General features: G+C 35.4%; 2 protein-coding genes across 2 annotated transcripts in view; one reads left to right on the plus strand and one right to left on the minus strand.

Moving 5' to 3' along the window:
- LOC116142058 (U-box domain-containing protein 33-like) overlaps window positions 1-15,397 on the plus strand; it is a 39,663-nt gene extending 24,266 nt beyond the window's left edge. The window contains exons 2-7 of the mRNA XM_031427512.1: window positions 9,514-9,557; window positions 10,301-10,438; window positions 11,058-11,634; window positions 12,297-12,848; window positions 13,617-14,339; window positions 15,067-15,397. Coding sequence (XP_031283372.1) covers window positions 9,514-9,557; window positions 10,301-10,438; window positions 11,058-11,634; window positions 12,297-12,848; window positions 13,617-14,339; window positions 15,067-15,249 — 2,217 coding nt within the window. The 3' untranslated portion in view covers window positions 15,250-15,397. The remainder of the gene's footprint in view (window positions 1-9,513; window positions 9,558-10,300; window positions 10,439-11,057; window positions 11,635-12,296; window positions 12,849-13,616; window positions 14,340-15,066) is intronic.
- Window positions 15,398-15,475: 78 nt separating this feature from the next.
- LOC116142008 (ENTH domain-containing protein C794.11c-like) lies at window positions 15,476-17,151 on the minus strand. Its single transcript, XM_031427462.1, has 4 exons — window positions 16,850-17,151; window positions 16,636-16,758; window positions 16,392-16,553; window positions 15,476-16,300 (listed from the first exon to the last, which is right to left on the minus strand). Exons 1-4 carry the CDS (start codon window positions 16,987-16,989, stop codon window positions 15,703-15,705), a joined length of 1,023 nt encoding a protein of 340 aa, XP_031283322.1. The 5' UTR covers window positions 16,990-17,151; the 3' UTR covers window positions 15,476-15,702.
- Window positions 17,152-20,874: the final 3,723 nt, after the last annotated feature.

Here is a 20,874-nt window from a genome sequence, read left to right on the forward strand (position 1 = left end):
CATGTCAACATATTCCCAGGCAAAAACCTCAAGGTTTCCTTTTAGGAAGGCGACCCATTTATTGCATGTCCTTCCTTCGAGATTGCTCCCGATCCTAAGAACATGGGCGGGATACCATTTATCGACGGTTATCTCTCGTAGTTCTTTGATCAGACCAATCGGAGGCTTGTTCTTGTGTATACATGGATCGAGGCAATCTCCGACTGATTCAGGCTCAAACATAGAGCCAAAGGTTGTCATCTTTGGAGATTTTCGCCATCGATAGGTAAATGGTTCTATTGTAGCGATCAAAGCTGAAATTGGATCGAGTTTGGACTACTGTGTTGAAGCCTCGAGGGACCCTCTTTATAGCACCAAAATATTGATGCAAAATTCCGCACTGACTAAAAACATTGAGGAGAGATTTCGCACAAACTAGAGGTACTCAATTGACCGTAGAAGGAATTGAGCAAGACAGGTGCGTGATTTCAAAGAATCAGCAAAGATAAATAAGTCCATGCATGATGACACTGTGGTAATGATGGATCTCTTGGGAAACGATGCGAGAACATAGTGTTTGTAATGCTTTTTTTCTAGCTAGTATACTCGTAAAATAATCACTAAAACTCATTAAAAATATATATAAGAAAATACACATATATATACGAGTAATAAAGTATGGGCCCATATTTAATTTTTCTTTATATACAAATATTTACAAAATGTTCTCAAAAATAGCAACTTGATAGTGTAGCCCGATCCTTCCACTACGTGATGTTCCGAGCGACCGCAACTCACCTATTACTTGCAAAACATTAAAAACAACGAAGTGAGCACTAATGGCTTAGTAAGTAAACCCACTATGCTACCCTTCTCTCTCTCCGTTGCTTAAAATTCCAAATTTTCTTTCCTTACATCACATTTCCCGATTATTCTCTATTCTTTCCCTGTTCTTCTCTTTGTTCTTTCTCTGTTTTGCTCTCTGTTTTCTAAATTTTTCACTACCCATGATAATGAGCATGGTATTATGCATATTCATGATGCAAATGCACAAATGCATAAATTATGCATTTTCTTTCCTATTTTTCTTATTCTGTTTTCTTATTCTATTTTCTTTATTTCTTTCTTTCTTTTCTAGTCTTTCTTTCTTTTATATTCTTTCTTTCTATTCTTGCCAATCGGACTCGGTTGAGGCATGGATTTGGAGCCTTGGCCGTGTGAGTGAATTCTCTAATTCTGGGTACAGTCCTCATCCACACACACTTCTAACAGACTGTACATTTCTTCTTTCTGAATTTTGAGGCCGCTCACTAAAGGCGGCGTGCATGTGGGACTATGTCACTCACGGCTCCCCATCGCAACAACCTTCTCTTCTTTTTATCTTTTTTTACACTTCTTTAAGAAAAATTCAGATTTGAATATCTTTAATATTCTCATTTCTTTCTATTTTCTCTTTAACATATTTTAGGGCATTTTCATGCTCTTATGAATATGTATGCATGTAGATGGTTTCATATTTATAATTCTTTCTAACTTCACATATTTAAATGCAATTATGCATTATGGAATGCAAACATGTCCTTCTACAAACGCATCCCAAGGTAACACATAATCATACTCATACATGCACTTCTCCTTGGCATTTCATCAAACAATTCATGTGCACAAATCAACACTAATTTGGCTACACTTTTATCTCTATTTTAGGCCACCAAAAATTTGGAATAAACTCCTCCATAATTAACACCAAATCTGCCCAAAATACACACTTCAAAATTTTCACTTCAATTCTTCCAAATCTCATCCAAACATTCATCAAATAACAACTACACCAACACAACTTCTCATGGATAGGTTCTGATCATTATTCAACACCAAATCCATCAACAATTCTACATATGACATATATATATATATGCATAAAGAAACTTCTCTACACAACATAACTTAAATCATACTTAGGGTAGGATTTACTTACCTTTGATATGAGCAAATTCAACCCTTTAAGAATCTCCTTTGATCAAACTCTCTTCCTCTTAAATCCTATGAGCATAAACCATCAAAATCAACACTTTGAAAATAAAATTCACTTCTTAGTGCAAGGATCTTACCTATAGAAGCTTAAGATTGAAAATCCACTCAAAAACACCAAAAACATTTGAATTTCCTTTGAAGAAGAATTGAAGAATTTGAGAGAATATGGAGGTGAAAGTGGCGTGCAAATGGGTAAGAGTGGCTAGGGTTTCACTCTTCAATTTGATATAACATAAAAATTATATATTAGTTTCCCATTTTGCCCTTGCTAAAATTCTATCTATGTCCCCTAGTCAATTACCATAATGCCCTCATTTTTATTGCATTCTCCATGAAATTCTATCTCTTTTCACTCCCCACAATTTCAACTAATTTTGTGTGAAAAGACCATTTTACCCTTGATGCAAGTTTAAGGCATTTTCTTCACATTTTTCTTAAAATAACCTTAGCAAAAATTAACTAAAGGCATAAGAACATAAATTAAATTATGTACCTCCATGTGGGCGTTACAGTGTTTTAAAGTGGTACAGCCGGAAAACCAACAGAGCCTATGTCCACTAGTATGTTATATAGATAAGTGTCTGAATTGAGTTACAAAAGGTGTTTTTCTTCCTATTGGATTTGGGGGGGCTTCCCTTCTAGTATCCTCAATCCTCTCTACTCACTGATGAGTGGTGAAATGATATTTATATTCCGTGATTCTATGGGTAGATTGTTTGAAATTCATGAGTTCAATAGATTATTTTTATGCAAGTTTCTTCATATATTTCTATTTTCAAGAATCACGAATATGTGTATGAGTTTAAGGTTTTTCAGCGGAAAAATGGTGACTTTATACTCACACGATGGTTGGAGGCTTTGGATGTGCTAAAGAGAGAAACCGGATTGTTAAGCAAAAGAAATAATGTGAAATTGCTTGATGGAGCCGCGACATGGTTTTTTTGCACTGCGATGCTAAAAGATGATCTGGGGCAGAAAGTTTATGTCGTGGCGTGCAAAAGTTGGCACCGTGACATGACAAAGGTTTAGGGTTGCGGAAGAATTCTGTGCCGCGGTGCTAGAAAATCACCTCGCAGCATGTATCGCGAGAAAAATAAAAACCTCACCTTTTCCAACGCTGTTATCAGTGCCAAAAAAGTATGTAATACCCACATCGAGGTACATAGTTTTACTTATGCCCAAATACCCTTAGTTAAATTTTATTAAAGTTATCTTGAACAAGTGTGAAGAAAATCCCTTAAACTTTTATTAGGGGTAAAATGGTCTTTTCACTCATAATTAGTTGAAAATGTGGGGAGTGAAAAGAGATAGAATTTCATGGTGAATGTAATAAAATGAGGACATTATGGTAATTGACTAAGGGACATAGATGGAATTTCATAGAAAGTGCAAGGGCAAAATGGGAAACTACAAATAATATTATGTTATATCAAGAATTGAAGAGTGAAACCCTAGCCACTTCTTCTCCTCTTTCACACCACTTACCACTCAAATTCTCTCAATTTCTTCAATTCTTTTTCAAGGGAAATTCATAGATTTTGGGTACTTTTTAGTGGATTTTCAATCCCAAGCATCCTTAGGTAAGATCCTTGCACTAAGAAGTAAGTTTTAATTTTTGAAGTGTTGAATTTTGATGATTTGTGTTCATAGGATTTAAGAGAGAGAGTTGGATCAAAGAAGATTTTTAAAGTGTTGGATTGCTCACATATAAGGTAAGTAAATCCTATCCTAAGTATGATTTAAGTAATATTATGTAGAGAATTTCTTTTATGCGTATATGTGTTTTATATGAAGAATTGTTGATGGATTTGGTGTTGAATGATGATTAGAATTTATCCATGAGAAGTAGTGTTTCTGTGTTTGATATTTGATGTGAGTTTGGATGAAATTTGGAAGAATTGGAGTAAAATTTTTGAAGTGTACATTTTGGACAGGTTTGGTGTTAAAGATAGAGGATTTTATTCCAAATTTTTGGTGGCTTAGAAAAGAGGTAGAAGTGTAGCCAAATTAGAGTTGATTTGTGCACATGAATTGTTTGATGAAATGTCAAAGAGAAGTGTATGTATGAGTATGATTATGGGTTACTGTGGATTGAGTTTGTAGATGGTAGAGAATGACATGTTTGCATTCCATATTGCATTATTGCATCTAAACATGTGAATTTAGAAAGAATTATAAGCATGAAACCATCTACATGCATACATACTCATAAGAGCATGAAGAAGCACTAAAGAATGTTAAAGAGTAAATAGAAGGAAATGAGAATATTAAAGAAGTTCAAATCTGAATTTTTATTTAAAGAAGTGTAAAAAGGTAAAAAGAAGAGAAGGTTGTTGCAATGGGGAGCCCTGAGTGACATAGGCCCATAGGCACGCCGCTTTTAGTGAGCGGCCTCAGAATTCAGAAAGAAGAATTGTACAGTTCGTTAGAAGTGTGTGTGGATGAGAACTGTACCCAGAATTAGAGAATTCACTCACACGGCTAGGGTTCCAAATCCATGCCTCAACCTAGTCCGATCGGCAAGAAAGAAAGAATAGAAAGAAAGAAAGAATGGAAAAGAAAGAAAGAATAGAAAGAAAGAAATAAACAGAATAAGAATAAGAAAAACAGAAAAGAAAATGCACATTTTATGCATTTGTGCATTTTTATCATATATATGCATAATACCATGCCCATTATCTTGAGTAGTGGGAAATTAGAATAGAGAAAGAACAGAGAAAAAAAAACAAAGAAAGAACAGAGAGAAAAACGGAGTAAGAGTAGGGAAAGAATAGAGAAGAATGGAGAAGTGTAAAGTAAGGAAAGAAATTCAGAATTTAAGTAATGAAGAGAGAAGGGTAGCATAGAGGGTTTACTTATTAAGCAATTAGTGCTCACCCCGTTGTTTTCAATGTTTTTACAGGTAATAGGTGAGATGTGGTCACTCAGAATGTCACGTAGTGGAAGGGTTGGGCTACACTGTCAAGTTACTGTTTTGAGACTTTATTATATTATGTAAAGATTTGTATATAAAGCAAAATTAAATATGGGCCCATAATGTTATACTCGTTTATATGTATATTTTCTTATATATATATTTAGTGAGTTTTATTGTTATTTTATGAGTATACTAGCTAGAAAGAAAGTATTGCAAAGTATAAATAAGACTTTATAATTTATTTTGGGGATACTCTTTGACCTAAATTGAGAGCCACTTTGTAGCAAGAAAGAGGAGAAGGTTCTTTCTAGGGTTTTGGATTTTCATGCCTTTGGAGGAATTGAGGTTTGTTTTCTTGATGGCAATGTGTAACTAATTTTTTCTCTAGGGATCCAATGTAGCCTAATTGGAAGGCTTTTTTTTTAAACATATGTTATTGCTATCAATCGAATTGAAATTCTTGATTCATTCATGTTATTAATCTAATCTTTAATTTTCATTACTGTGTGACGACACCTAGCGTGAATTATTAGGTTTATGTGTTGAGATTAGATATGTATTATGTTTTAATCTCGAAGAACTCGTGTTAATGAATGATTAGTGCTCTATTCATACGCCCTAACAGAGTATTAGTAAGTTCATGATTTCTTGAATAATTAGTGTATGTGCATATGCCCTGACAGATGCGCTTTTGTTATTTATTTAGAGTATTCTTGTGTTTAATGGGTTTTCAATTCATAGACTAGACTATACGCCCTAGCTAGTCATGTGTTGAAAATATTAGGTTAATCCCGAACACCTTACGGTAATATCTTGATTTAGTGACTGCGAACCCTAGAGACTGAATTGATAAATAGTAGAGAGATGTTTGACATAGAGCTGTATAATTATGGTGAAATTGGAGCCCTAGATTTTGGTCAATTGGGTTTTAGATCATTTTAATAGTTGTTTAATTTTAGTTTTATTCAGTTGTTGCTTTTAAAGTGATCTTTCTTTATTTTTTATTATTGTCTTATTATTATATTTAATTGAAGCATAGTTATTAGGATTAGTAAATTGCTTACAAATCTCCGTGGGATTGACCCTTGCTTTTGCACACTAAACTACGAAAGCGATTTGTGCACTTGCGAGGCTTTAAAATTGTTCATCACTCACTCTCCCCCTTTTTTCCAACCCCCTTTATATTTGGAATTTTTCTGTATTTATACAGAGCCTTAGGAGTGTCATGATGATTGGTGCGTCAGCCGGGTCATCATATGCTAGACGGCAGTTGGAGGCTCACATGTTTCTTCCCCACAAGGAGTGATGGTGGAGTGTGGTTCATGCACTTGTGAGGTTTTAAAATTGTTCATCACTCACTCTCCCCTTTTTTTCCAACCCCCTTTATATTTGGAATTTTTCTTTATTTATACAGAGCCTTGGGAGTGTCATGATGACTGGTGCGTCAGCCGAGTCATCATATGCTAAATGGCGGTCGAAGGCTCACATGCTTCTTCCCCACAGGGAATGATGGTGTCCCTTCTTGATGGTAGGTGCCTTTATATATAGGCCTCTTGTTTGCTCAGATGCGTACATACCACAGATTAGGGTAGGCAACTCATATGTGCCAAAGTGAGGTAGCCAAACAGAAGGATAATTCACATGATGGACCCCCTTTTTAGGTCTTGCCAGCTGTCATATTTGCATATGTTCGTTATTCATCCATACTTCCTCATCTCGTCTTTATTCCCTGGCTCTATGCATACATGGGATGGGGGTGTGTTTCGAGCTTCCTAGCTGGTCTCGAGCTGGAGCTCTCTACCACACAACATACCTAATACTACATTATCAAAAGCATATGCATCTTGCTTAGTCATAGAAAAAGCATGTCCTTCAATCTTTGATATCTTTTTTTTTTTTTTTTTAACCCTTATCTGCTTGAGTATCATAAGAAGCACGCCTATTTGAACAAGTTTTAACCAGGTACTAGGTTGTCCACTGTCAAAAATAGCCTCCATTTTCCAATACTAGTCTCCCAAATGCACCTTACCACAATACTCACAAGGAAATGCACTCTTTTAGGAAGATTCCCATCTACCAGTTTTTTTAAATGAATTACCATTATTCTGCTTCTACGATGAGCTACCTTATTTACTAGGATCACTATTGCAATTTCCACCATGCCTTTTTTTTTTTTTTTTTGGATTACCTTGAACATTTTGAGACTCGGCCAAATATCTCTCAGCTATCATTACCTGATCTACCATTTTAGCATAAGTATTCAATGCAAGAATAGACGATTGAGTCTTAAAGGCTGGTTCCAAACCCTTAAAAAAACACCTTCAATGACTGCCCTCATTTATAATAATTTTAATTGAAAAAGGTGATAAACTAATAAAGTACTCTTCATATTCAGCCACAAGCTTCTTACCTTAGGTCAAGTTAAGAAGTATCCATAGACACAGCCAGGGGTCAAGCATGCTCCCTTGACCTGCCTTAGACAATTTTCATTTAGTACATGTAATTTTTCATGTGATATTTTAAGTTGACCCTCTTAGATTATTAATTTTCCACTTTAGTAAACTCAAATATATTAAATTGACTCTTTAGTTTCACAAAATTTTTCACAAAGCACACTCTTAACTCTTGATATGTGATCAATTCCAATGAGTTTCTGTGTAGATTTGATATCTTTTATTTAATTGCACAAAGAACAAAAAAGACTAATTTTTTTATTTTTTTGCATATGATTTCTATAATAATTAATATTAGATGATTCTTCCTAAAATTTGTTAGTTAAATTTAACTACACCAACTGTTTTGTGTCTCAATAAATTTTTTCAAAAAAAATTAGGAAACAAAATCATGATAAATGTGAAATGTCATGACAAAAAGTAAACATCAAGATCATTATTAATATTATCACTAATTAATAACAATTCAAAAGTTCATATTTTGACTCATATTCAAGGGGTTCAGATATGATGATGAAGTTACAATGAAGACTATTGTATTTTATAAACAAAACTAGCTAAATGAAACTTCAAAATATTTATTCTTAGGATTCCTACTGTGCCTTAATGTGAATGTAGTTGTTTTTATGTTGGCTCTATAACTTGTTTATTAGTGAACTTCCATCATGACTGTATTTTATACTTAACAAATAAAAATAAAAATGTTTTATACTTGTCAAGCTCGATTATAAATACATTGATTAAAAAAAATATTATAAATAATTATATTCTATATTCCAATAAATGTTACACCTAATATATTTAGGTTTTGAATTTGTTTAATATTGTTGATGCGAAATTTTGTACTGACTAAAACATCGAAACATGAACACATGTCACCCAAAGGTACTCAGTTGACCTAGGAAGGAACCAAGCAAGATGGGTGCGTGATTCCGAGGAATCAGCAAAGATGTGCACGAGTAATTAGGACAAGGTCAAAGTCGATGGCGATGTTAGCTAATAATGACAATGAAGAGGCGAGCTTTTTAAAGTGGTACGATTGAGCAAGAAATCAAGCCTGTGTCCATGGATTCTATTTTTGAGATGACTGATTACAATGAGTTAAATACTAATAAAGACAAAATGCCCTCTCTCTTTTCTCTTTTCTATTTTTTCATCCCCATTTTCAGGGTTTTAACTTGGTATTTATAGGAGCAATAATGGCAGTCATTAGTAATGGTTATGTCAGCGGAATGATTGTTGTCTAGTTTAATAGATTTTGGGTGATTGAAGGCGTTAGGGCATTATTGCATTTAATCCTAGTCATAGTTGTAATTAACTTGAGTTTGTCGGTGAGTTGTCATTTGGTTAGGAGGAGGTGCTACATGTGTTGCACGTGGTGATCATGTAGTGTAGAAGGCCTATTAGGTGTCAAAGCAATCGTTGAAACTTGTTGACACCTAGTTCGTTCTTCATGAGCTGACACTTGTCCTAGGTGGATGTTTTCTTTGACTTGTTTAGTGCGGTGTTCGAACTGGAATCCCTGTGCTTTCTCCGAGCTCGAGCTGGTTTTTATCCGTACACAACAAATATCATAATGTTAATACTTTGACCCTCCTATTACTTTGACCCTCTTATGTTAAGTTTTTGGCTATGTCCTTGAAAGTATCAACCTCCATCTTAAAGCGGACACGATTTGGAAAATATGTTTCATTGGAATTTGGAAGCATCCACAAAGTATATATTCAATGTTATTGGAGCTTGGCATGACTATGGCAAAAGCAACCTTTCGATTTCCTTGACAACCATGGTTGTGATTATCATCTCTATTACTTGTAATGAAGCTTTGGCCATCATAGGATCTATAGTCCCTTGGAAAACAAGTAGTTTCAACTTAAATTGCTCCAAAGTTAGTGTAGCTACTACAACTTCTATAATAGGGTCTTGTTCCTCATTCCCAACATCATGCCAGATAGGAGCTCTACAACATGCTATCTCTACTTAATAAGTGTATCATTAGGGGTAAGCATGGGTAACAATTATACCCAGAACCAGCGGGTAGAACCAGAGTCGGCCTTTATAGGGTAGGTTTTGGTTCCAATTTTTTGGAACCGCCACTGTGTGATCTGATTCTGGTTCTTGCATGGGTAGGAACTGCAACCAGACCCAGAACCTGAAATGGGAATTGAGGTCAGGTACATGAGATGGAATGTAACAACTGCTGAAAACTAGTACAATGCATGCATAATAACAATAGAAAATTGGGCCCAAAGTTTTCTTTTCATTATAATTAAGCAACATCACCTAATAGGGCTAATCTTTTAGGTAGTCGATAAGTCTCTAATGCGAGATAAATGGTCAGAATGAGCAAAGTTCTTATCCACTATGCGAGTTCCTCTTTTACATGTCAAGTGCCTTAAAAAGGGTCTAGGTAGGGCAGGACTAACAATGGTGAATTGGACTGGTCAGGGATAGTGTTGGATGTGATGATGGTATTACAGGATCAGGTGAGGGAGAATTTGCAATCTCACATCGGACAGAAATTGGTTAGCAATTGGTGTTAAAAAGGTGGATAGACAACATTATCTAACAAGTTAATCTTTTAGATAGTCGGCAAATGCTTAGCCTATGAAACTTCTTTGCTATTGTAAAAGAAATGAATATCAGCTTTAGTTTCTCTAATAATTTTGCATTATTATCTCATGTCCTCTGTTATATATTTTGAAGTACATCTGAAAAATGAAACGGTGAGTACAAAAATGAGTGATAACCCTGAGAAAACACTTGTACGATTCAGTTCAACATGCGTTCATTTGGGTTTGACTGCGTCATGCATGGCTCTATGATTCAAAGATTAAGATGTGAACTTGTTTTGGTTAAATGTGAATCCATGATTATTCATTTACTTTTATGCAAAGACCTGCTTCATTTTGTTTAGTCATCTTAGGAAAATAGTTATGTTGCAGGTGAATGCAAGCATCATAACAACTGAGGCTGACCAAGTGCAGAAAGCAATTATAGAACTAGCAAACATACATGGTATCAGGAAACTTGTTATTGGGGCTGTACCAGAGAAGTAAGTAATCCATTGATGTTTTCACCACTTCCTCCTTTCCTAACTGAACAGCTGATCTCATATGCTAAAGTATTCAAAAGTAATAGTTTGGCATGGCTTGTTTGGTGCCTCTGTCAGACTGCTTTGGTTATCTCCTGCTGTGGCGTAACACCTAATCTTTTCTACCTTTTTGGTTCTATACACCACACAGTAATGAAGTGCAAATATAAAACTGTTACTAAATTTTTTGTTGCAAGCAAACACAAAAATGATTTATAATTTAAATATGTATCATACTTGTTCTCATGACATGGACACTGAACTTGGCTTTTTATCTTTGTATCGAAACTAATATTGAAAAGCTTTTGACAGTCACCTCAAAATGTTATTAGAATCATATTAGTGGACTTCTGTTTTCTCTGTGCAGCCTTGTTTCACCTGTTAAAATTGTTGGTATGAGGTACAGTTATTATAATTGTGTAAGTGGGTTCTGTCTTCTCTGTGTAACCTTTGTTCATCTCTTATTGTGGTTGATATCTCAAATCCTATACCATGTTCCCTTGCTTGTGTTCTTTCTCTCTCTCTTTTTCAGTTCTTTTCATACTTTCTTCTCCTGGCTGTAACATTTGGTTCATTATAGTTGCATGAAGGTCAAAAAGAGCTCTAGCAAAGCATATTATGCTTCCAAAAATGCTCCCTTGTCCTGCGAATTATGGTTTGTGAATAAAGGGAAACTTGTGTGGATGAGAGAAGCTTCTGAAGGCCCAAGTTCATTGCCATCATGTAATCAAGCAGAGACTTTGACTGCAGAAACTTTAAGGTCTAGATCCTTGCAATATCATAATACAGCTTCATCATTTCCCTCTGAAAATTTTCGTTCCAGGTCTACTACAAGTATAAAAAGTGCTCCAATTACTGACTGGATTCAGACTGAACCAATTTATATATCGCCTATGTCACCAACTTTGTCTGGTTCAGTAAGTGGATGTTTTCCCCATTATGATCAGAGTTTATTAAGGACAAGAAGTAGCACCAGTTCAGGATATACTTCTGCTGAAAGGATATCTACAGATTCTGATTCAAAGTTTGAGGAAGATAGCCTTTGGGGTCGACTTAGAGAAGCAAGTTTAGAAGCCGAGGAATTAAGGAACCAAGCATATGTAGAGCTATTGAAGTGCAAAAACTTGGAATTGGAAGCTATGGAAGCTATTAGCAAGGTAACCATGATCTTGATATACACAAATACAGAGTATTTGCACTTTCACATCAACTTTTTACTGAATCTTTATATACACACTTAAGGTCTTGCTTTGTTTTTGGTTCACCTGAATTCTGTTTTGTTAGTTTTAAATATTGCAAATATTCCTTGAGTCTGTGCCATCATATGCAGTGAACGATCTTAGAAAGATTGAGTTTCACCTGAATTTTTGCGATGTTTCTTTGCTGCAGTTGCTTGACATTTTTTCCTTTGCTAATAACTACTTTAAAGGAAAAGGAAACCAAAAAACAAAGTGAGAAGTCAAAAAAGAAACTAGAAACGTTGGTACACCTAATTTATATCCGAACTTCATGTGTGCTTTTTTGCTTGTATGTTTTCTACATTTAAAAAATTATCAAATTAGTTCTAGTAATTTTATACAATTCACAACATTGGTTTTGCAGGCAAATCAAATATTGGTGTCATCTAGAGTTTTCTTAACCCACAATTTCTTGCTTAGAGACTTATAGGAAATACACTGAGGAGGTTTCGGTTTGAATTATTTGAGAGTTCCATCAACGTATGTAATGATAATGCAAAAGCTCATTATAGACCATGATTAATTTGTGGATCTTTTCAGTATTCTTCTAATGTTAGACAAACTGATTTCTATTTTTTCAGGTGAAAGTTTTTGAGTCTGCCCATGCTCGTGAAGTGAAACTTAGGAAGGAAGCTGAGGATGCACTTGGAACTATGATACAGGAACAAGAAGTGCTCTTGGAGGAGAAAGAAAAAGTTACTGGAGAGCTCCATAAGACAATGAGGAATGTTGCTCTTTTAGATAGTCGTGCACAAGAAGCAAACCGTAGGCGTGATCAAGCAGCTGGAGAGTTAAAATTCATTCAGACATCCATTGCAACTTTGCAGCAAGAAAAGCAAAGACTACGACAACAGAAAATGGAAGCTGTGCGTTGGCTAGAGCGGTGGAGAAGTCGTGGGCAAGCTGGAGCTACAAACTGTAATGGGTTCATTGGGTTTGTGGAAGATTTGCCTGAGTCAGCAGAATTTTCATTGGCAGATTTACAAACTGCAACATGTGATTTTTCTGAGAGCTTCAAACTTGGGGAGGGAGGATTTGGCTGTGTCTACAAGGGGGAAATGTTGGGTAGAACTGTAGCCATAAAGACGCTTCATCCTCATAACATGCAAGGGCAATCTGAGTTTCAACAAGAGGTCAGCTGATCTTTTTCCCTCTCATTTCCAGCCCACCCCACTCCACTCCATCCTGTGAACGAAAATACTTACACAGTTAAAAACAGTAGAAGAATAAATTCTCTGTTTTTCTAAAGGCCAATCACTTGGCTTCATGATGCTGGCATGAACTTTTGTATCTCCCAATAGAAAATAACTCAGAGCCCACTAGTTTGTACAATTTTGTTTTTGCTTGTTCATAATATTTAGAACTTAAACACCTTTTTAATTAATTGGCTATCATGCTTAGGTGTCCCTAGAAGATTGAAGTGACTTGTGCGACCCCTTTGGTTGAAGTTTCCATAACTATTAACACTATCTTTTTCCAATGACATTTAGGCTGCTAAATGTATGGTGCGCTTCAGTCAATTCTGAAACATCGGGAGTAATCTTTTAGTGTATGCCTAACTGTATAGTTGTATTGGATTGGATGTGTGAACTAGCCTGTCGCTAAAGTCTCTGTGCAATTGTACTTTAGACCTGGGATCGTTACTACCCTGATTGGGGTGACTAAGAGAAGCAGAGGGATTGTGTCACTGATTGATATGTTGTGCTCTATTTGCTGGTTTTATGAATCACGCATAACAAAATTCCGAGTTTGATGTGTGATTCCGACCAGGAAAAAAAAAAAAAAAAACCATGTAGTAAGAGTTGTGAGTCATAGAAGATGTTCTCATTTATCTTTCCTTTGTCATAGGGTTGCTTAGAACTTATTTAACTCCAATATGTTTTTCATATTTGTGGCTGCAGGTTCGTGTTCTTAGCAAACTGCAACATCCTCATCTAGTGACTTTGCTTGGAGCATGCCCAGAAGCCTGGGCCCTTGTATACGAGTATCTGCCCAAGGGAAGTCTTCAAGATTGTGTTTTTCGAAAAAGTAACATTTCTCCTTTGACATGGAAGGACCGAGCACGGATAGCAGCTGAAATTGCTAGTGCCCTTTGCTTCTTGCACTCATCCAAACCCGAAAAGATTGTCCATGGTGATTTGAAACTTCAAAACATTCTTCTTGATTCTGAACTTAGCTGCAAGATATGCGATTTTGGCATATGCAGGCTGCTTACCGAAGAGAGCCTTTGTTACCCAAGTTTTAATAGGGGTTCTGTGCCAAAGGGTGCTTTCCCATATGCAGATCCAGAGTTCCACAGGAATGGAGTCCTAACTCCTAAGACTGACATTTACTCCTTTGGAGTGATAATTCTTCAGCTACTCACTGGAAGGCTACCACTTGGGTTAGTGGCTGAAGTGCGAAAAGCTGTGTCCTGTGGAAATTGGACATCAATTTTGGATTCATCTGCTGGAGATTGGCCTACATTTGTTGCAAGGCGTTTATTGGACCTGGGGTTGCAATGTTGTGAATTGTATGGTAGGGATAGACCTGACCTCACACCAACACTTGTGAGGGAATTGGAGCAGCTGCATGTCACTGAGGAACGGCCAGTACCATCATTCTTTCTTTGCCCCATACTTCAGGTGTGTGCCCACTTCTATATAACTAGGGTAAAAATAGCACTACTTTCATTATCGTTGATGATCTTTTCACGTGATGTAGCTGATGAACCACTAAGCAAATAGCAAGAAATGAGGAGCTTGCTTTTAGTAATTTATTGTTGAACTAGACTAAGAAAGTTGCATGAAACTATATTTCCACGGTTTGAATTGCTGAGCTCTTGCAACACTGGGAGCTCAGCTTGATGAATTGAAGTATAAGTACTGATGACAAGTCTGATGGACATAACTATTGTGACAGCAGAAAAACTAATGCTAGACATACAAACTATGTTTACAAACGGAAGTTATATCAGTCTCTTATTGCAGCACCAATTATCCTCAGTAATTGCATTAACATTTTTACTTTCACATTATCATTCTTTGTCTGCCTCATGACTTTGTATATAAAGTTTGTACACAGTTTGTCACTGTAGTATTAAGCCACCCAAAAATTATGTGAGGAAAAATCTTAGATTCTTTCACAAATTAGGAATTTGGACTTCCAAGTATTTGTTGATTAGTCATATTTGTGCATGTGAGAGTTTAAACTTCATGAGAGGTACATTAAACAAGCTCAAAAAGGACTGCAGAAGCATGGGGGTACTATTCGAGCTCTGCTCAAATTTAGAATTAAGTATAGTTAATCTGCAGTGATCTTGCGTTTAATTTCTTACCAATCTGGCTTATGTTTGAAATGATTTCATTTCAGGAAATAATGCATGATCCTCAGGTAGCAGCAGATGGATTCACATATGAAGGAAAGGCCTTGCGTGACTGGTTGGAGAATGGCCGTGAAACTTCACCCATGACCAATTTGAAATTGAGTCATTTGCAGCTTACTCCCAACCATGCTTTGCGGCTTGCGATTCAAGACTGGCTTTGCAGATCTTGAATTCCCTTTCATTCATGTATGTATATGGTCTCTGTGTTATTTGTGTGTATTGTTAGTATATGAATCTTTGCTGTGGCACTGTAAATTATGTAAAAGTTGGGATTGGTTTTTTTCTGATTTATATCAATCAATAAGTTAGTCTGTAGCATGCCTTTACTATAGTTATTGATGGAAAACCGAAAATGGAAAAATTATATCACGATAATATGGCTTTTGTGGCAAAGCGTAGGGAAACCAAGGTTTTTTTATTTATCTATCAGTGTAACAGCCTCGAGAAGTGCTTCAGACAATACTTTTTGCGTACTCTTTTAAGTCTTACCAAGCACAACTGTTGAACTACATAATACACGTATTTGGGGAACAAACAAAAGCTGAGCTCGTTAACTGGTTGCTAAATCTAACAGCCTTGTAGACTTATTTTGTGCTTCAATGCTGAAAATGTATGGAATTTATTCAACATCCTTGCAAGATGCCATCTCTTGCAGAAAGCAATGAAGCAGTAGCTTGATTCTCCATTCCATTAAAGGGGTGATCATCGTCAACTAAAATTCCAACTCTGGCTTCTTCATTCCTGCTATCTATAAGTGGATTGGACTCCCCGGACAAATTCCATCTATATAACTCTTCATCATTAGGAGCCATATTTTCTTTGAAACTTGTTTGAGTTTCTGGATTCTTAAGCATCTTCCCATCACTGAAACTGCGCCGAGAACTTGAGTTCTTTGAATTCTTGCTGGTCTCAGGGATTGAATTCTCATTTTTCTGCTGTATTTTTTCAACTTTTTGGATCGAATCTCCTCCATTTGCAGGCGGTATCTGATTTTCTTCATTTTCATAGTTGTTGAACTGGGAGTTGCATCTTTCAATTTTTCCACTTGATGATTGCTTCAGTATGCCATTTGCTGAAGATCTCTGGCAAAAGCTTCCAAACCCTTGAATCCCTCTAGTCAACTTTCGAGTACGATCTCTCTCCTCCTTAAGAAGAGTTCCTTTTCCAAGCAACTTCAATATTCTCTCTGCTTTCTTCCTAACAGCTAAACCCCAATTGAATCTGCAACTCATAAATATTTTTATTTAGATCATGAATCAAGAGATAGCGCAAGAAAAAAAATTATATATATATATATGATATTCATACAGACCCTCTCTCATCAATGTGCTGAAAGCTTCCCATCTCTTCAATAACCTCTTTATCACTCTGAAACTCTTCTGCCACACTCTCAGGTCCATGAGTCAACAAGCGTTCAAGAACAACCAAAGAATTGTAGGAGACCCTCCAGTTCTTTCTTTCAAATTTTGAAAATCTGGGTACAACAACACACACCCAATATTAAAAATGAACCAACAGACAAGTAGCACAATTGCAGAAGTATATAATCAACAAACCTCTTGTGCAGTATCCCCACGATTCTCCAATAATCATCAACCTCAAAAGCAGCCCTTGATATTGATCCCAGGGTTCGTGCATCAGGCGACCATGGATTCTCATTTGTAGCTTCTTCAGCCAACCTTTAAAAGGATAAAAATACTCAAAACAAAAATCAATACAAAAGCTTTTCCAATACCAATAAGACATGTGATATAGAAACAACAAACTTACAGTTCTGCAGGTGTAACGTCAGTCAAAGCTAACCGAGCAGTTTTGATCTTTTCCTTGAAAAAGAAAGAAGCTTGCTTCTTGAATTCATGAAAAGAAGAAGAACCCATGTTGCTGTTAATGTTTTTGTTTAAGATAGACATGGTCTAGATGGGAGAAAATCAGAAAATAAAGAAAGAACCAGAAAATTTTAACTGGTGTAAGCATAAGACTCAACTAATCCGCTTAAGCCAAGAAAAACAATCACCACCTAATATCTATCAAAACTCATGCTTTACATATGTTATTTAATTAAACCGCATTAAAATACAGCTTCGCTGGTGAGAATTAACAGAGGAGTAGTTTTCATAGGTGATGAAAACAATTGAAATAAAAGAAAATTATATAAACATTTCATGAGACGTTGTGGAAATAATTGCTTATAAAATACGAAGCTAAAGTCAACATCTCTACAGTAATAGGGACCTTTGGTTTGAATTTGAAATTGTGATGCTTCCAAGAACAGAAGTTGGGTCCCTATCAAATGTGACTGACTCCTTCTATAAGGTAGCCGCCTGGAACGAGGAAGGAGTAAATCCATTTACCATTTCACTTTGCCAGAGAAAAAATTTGTAGACAGATTTATCAATCACACCCCTGGTTTTTGATAAACCATTTTAGATTTATGTTCTGATTGTTCAGACTCTAGTGTCTGGTTAGGTGAGTTCTTACACAAAAAATACAATCAGAAGAAATGGATTGACATGATTATGTTTTAATAGTCAATTATTAGTGGGGTAAGCTTTTATTTGACAATAAAATTGTTTCATAAGTATTCGCATGCAATCCTTAAAATTCAATATATAAATCTTATACATAAATTCAGACGTATGAGTATGACATCTATATTTTTTTATTAAATGAACAGAAAAATTTGATAAAACATATTGAATAGTTATATGTGAGTAAACGACTTTTTCCCACCCAAGCTTTGCCTTAATGACACTTTCCCACCCAAACAATTTCAAAATACCACTTTTTCACCCAAAGTATGTATTCCTTTAATACCCAAAATACATTTCACTTTCTTAGTTGGCGTTCGGCCAGTTACCAAGAGTCAGGGTGAGAGGGGTTTTGTAGAGTAGAGACCAATGGATTGAATAGTAGTATCCGATTGAATATTCGTTGCCAAAATTAGTAGGAAATCAGCTAAGAATAAGAAATCTTAGTTTTGCGTTGTTCGGTAATCGATGAGAAATTAGGTGTCGAAGTGAGATGGATTTTGTATAGAGGAGAACGGATGTTTAAATGATGGTAACAGAGAAAATTTTTGTCACTGAAATCAGCTTTGGGTAGTAAAAGAATATAAACTTTAGTGAGAAATTGGTATTTTGAAACTTTTTTTAATGAGAAAGTGCCGTTAAGGCAAACCTCGGTGGGAAAAAATTGTTTACTCATTTTATACGTAAATAAATCTTATACATAAATTCAGACCTATGACATCTATTTTTTTATTAAATGAAAAGAAAAATGATGAAATATTTATTTGATAGAGACGTAAACGTCTCCATGCACGCCACATAAAGAGTTGGGGATTCAATTCAATGCACTCAATTTTTTTTTAAATTTCAAAAAATGATTAATGTTTTATAAATTTTATAATTTTAGCCCCACCTAACCTGGTATATATTGAACCTATAAATTATTAATTAAAATTTTTTTTTTTTAACTTTTCTCTCTTCTTCCTTTTCCTCTCATTTTCCCATTTGGCTAGATACTCCACTCTTTTGGCTTACAAAGTAAGGTGATGTTCATTTTTTTTTTTTTTCTTAAAATTCTTTTTTTTAAGCTTTCCTAATTGATGAAAGATTATGAACTATGAGTTTTTGCTGTAATTTGAAATTGAAAGATTAAATTACTAAATTTTGATATGGATTTTGATTTAATCTTGTTTATATTGAGGTATAATTTAATTAGTTGTTGTTTTAAATTGGGTTTAATAAATTTTGGTTAATTATTGAGTTAACTTTGCATAGTTTAAATAATTAATAAAACTCTAAGTTGTAGACATTCGAAGATTATACAACATTTTTAGAATAAGAAAAAACGTCAAAGACAATTATATAATTGATAATTTGGTACTGTAAATTTATTAATTTATCAATTTTGATATTTTGAATCTACTTACTCAGAATCTTGACTACGTCTCTATCCATGCGTATAAATATAATTCACTGGTTCCAAGCCAGAAAAATCTTGTGGGCAGCACCGAATCATTCATTCATGAATTTATACAATTCAGAGATCAAACGTAAACTTCGCGATCTGATTTGAAGGAAAGTGTCGTTGATCCAAAACTTGTATTTATGGAGATAGCTTTACTTAAACCTGTAATTCGTTTATCACACAAAATGTCAGATAGATAGGGACATGGGAGCTAATATTCTAAACATGACTGTCAGTTGAAAATTGAAAATGTCGATACACAACATTGAAATCTTCACTTCCATCATCGTGGTGGTGACACTTGGACCAAGCCAGTTCTTTTTATTTGGCTTGCCGGCACCGATGAGGTTAGCTATCGAATCTTTCAGAAAAAAATATTAATTCTATTTTCAACTTTTAGAAATGGGTGATGTATTAGTAATTTAATATCATTTATGACAAAAACCATGCTAAGAAGCTATCGGAGAAGTCTTGAGCTTATAAAGAGAGTACTATTTTCATACAGAAAGTTAGTTTTTTTTAATGTGAAACTCTTAGTTCCTAATCCTGGTATCATAGTAGACCAATGCATCTTTCGGTGTCTTACACATTAAGAAGATTTTGGGCTTAAAGTTTTTCATATTCGAGATAAGCATTTAAACTTGACTGGTTTTTATTTTTTAAGAGGGTTAATATTTTGAAAGCAAATTTTATTATTCAAACCTTTAATTAGGATAATAAAGATTGGCTTACAACCAATCTTATAAAATTTCTCTCATAAACCTAAAGTAACAACTCGTAATTCAGAAGAAAAGACTTATTTGAGAACTATTACGTCGAGATTGTAAATAAAAATTTATGAGATTTGATTGTAAGCATAATATTGCCTTAAGTAAATTATCATTTCTAGACATCTTTAAGGGACAATATAATTATTCATAAGATTATGAACAGTTTCATTACTCTAATTTTGTCTTTGCTTTTTCCATTTAAGCAGAAGAAATCGGATCATCTTTCTTTCAAAGAGTCAGTTTATAGCATTGGGTTAACGCACTTAATGGTTGAATTTGTCTTGTTAATGTGAAAATTTGTGAAAGATTGCAGCGAGGGAACTGACTACTGAGGTGCCTGATTTTCGATTAACTCGTAATGTTGGGCATGTAATTTGGGTGGGCCGATGGTCAATCCAATACCCAAAGCCAAACGCAAAATATCATGGATCAGCCCAGTATCAATATGATTAAAGCCCAAGTTTAACCTCTACAAAGAGCCCAATTTCTGTGGATTAATCCAAGTTGCCGTTTGCCCGCCCACGAGCTTTTGCTTTGATTTCAGCAGACTCAGAACTCGTCCCATATTTTAAACGATAGAGTAAACGACCTGTTCACACCCAAGGTTTAGTAAAATAGCAGTTCCCACCCCTCGTTTCATTTATTCCAGATTCCCACCATTAATTAAACACAGTCATGACTGTTCAACTAAGGGTGAGAATCTGGAAAATGACTTGAGCCTTTTATCGAGCAGGTGGCGGGCGTGACTTCGGGCTTCAATTTCTGGTGAACGGGAAGCCAGAAACGGCCAAAAAACATACCCACACAAAATGCAACACAAGGAGAGTATGTTGGTGTAGTCCGATGATGTCGGTTGCCCTACAATCAAACAAAAATGACCGAGAAGATAGCCAAAATAGCAAGGTGGCAAGTGTGGGAGTGGCTGGAAATATGAGTGACGGCAAGTAGGGGTAAAGTGTCTTGTAGAGGAGGTCGTGGGGAGTCAAACGGTGGTCTCGAAAATTATTTTGGAGTTCAAGATCGATCGAAAAAAGCCAAAAACCTGCGGCTTGA

This window comes from Pistacia vera, unplaced genomic scaffold (genome assembly GCF_008641045.1).
Source record: "Pistacia vera cultivar Batoury unplaced genomic scaffold, PisVer_v2 Contig404, whole genome shotgun sequence".
Taxonomy (NCBI): domain Eukaryota; kingdom Viridiplantae; phylum Streptophyta; class Magnoliopsida; order Sapindales; family Anacardiaceae; genus Pistacia; species Pistacia vera.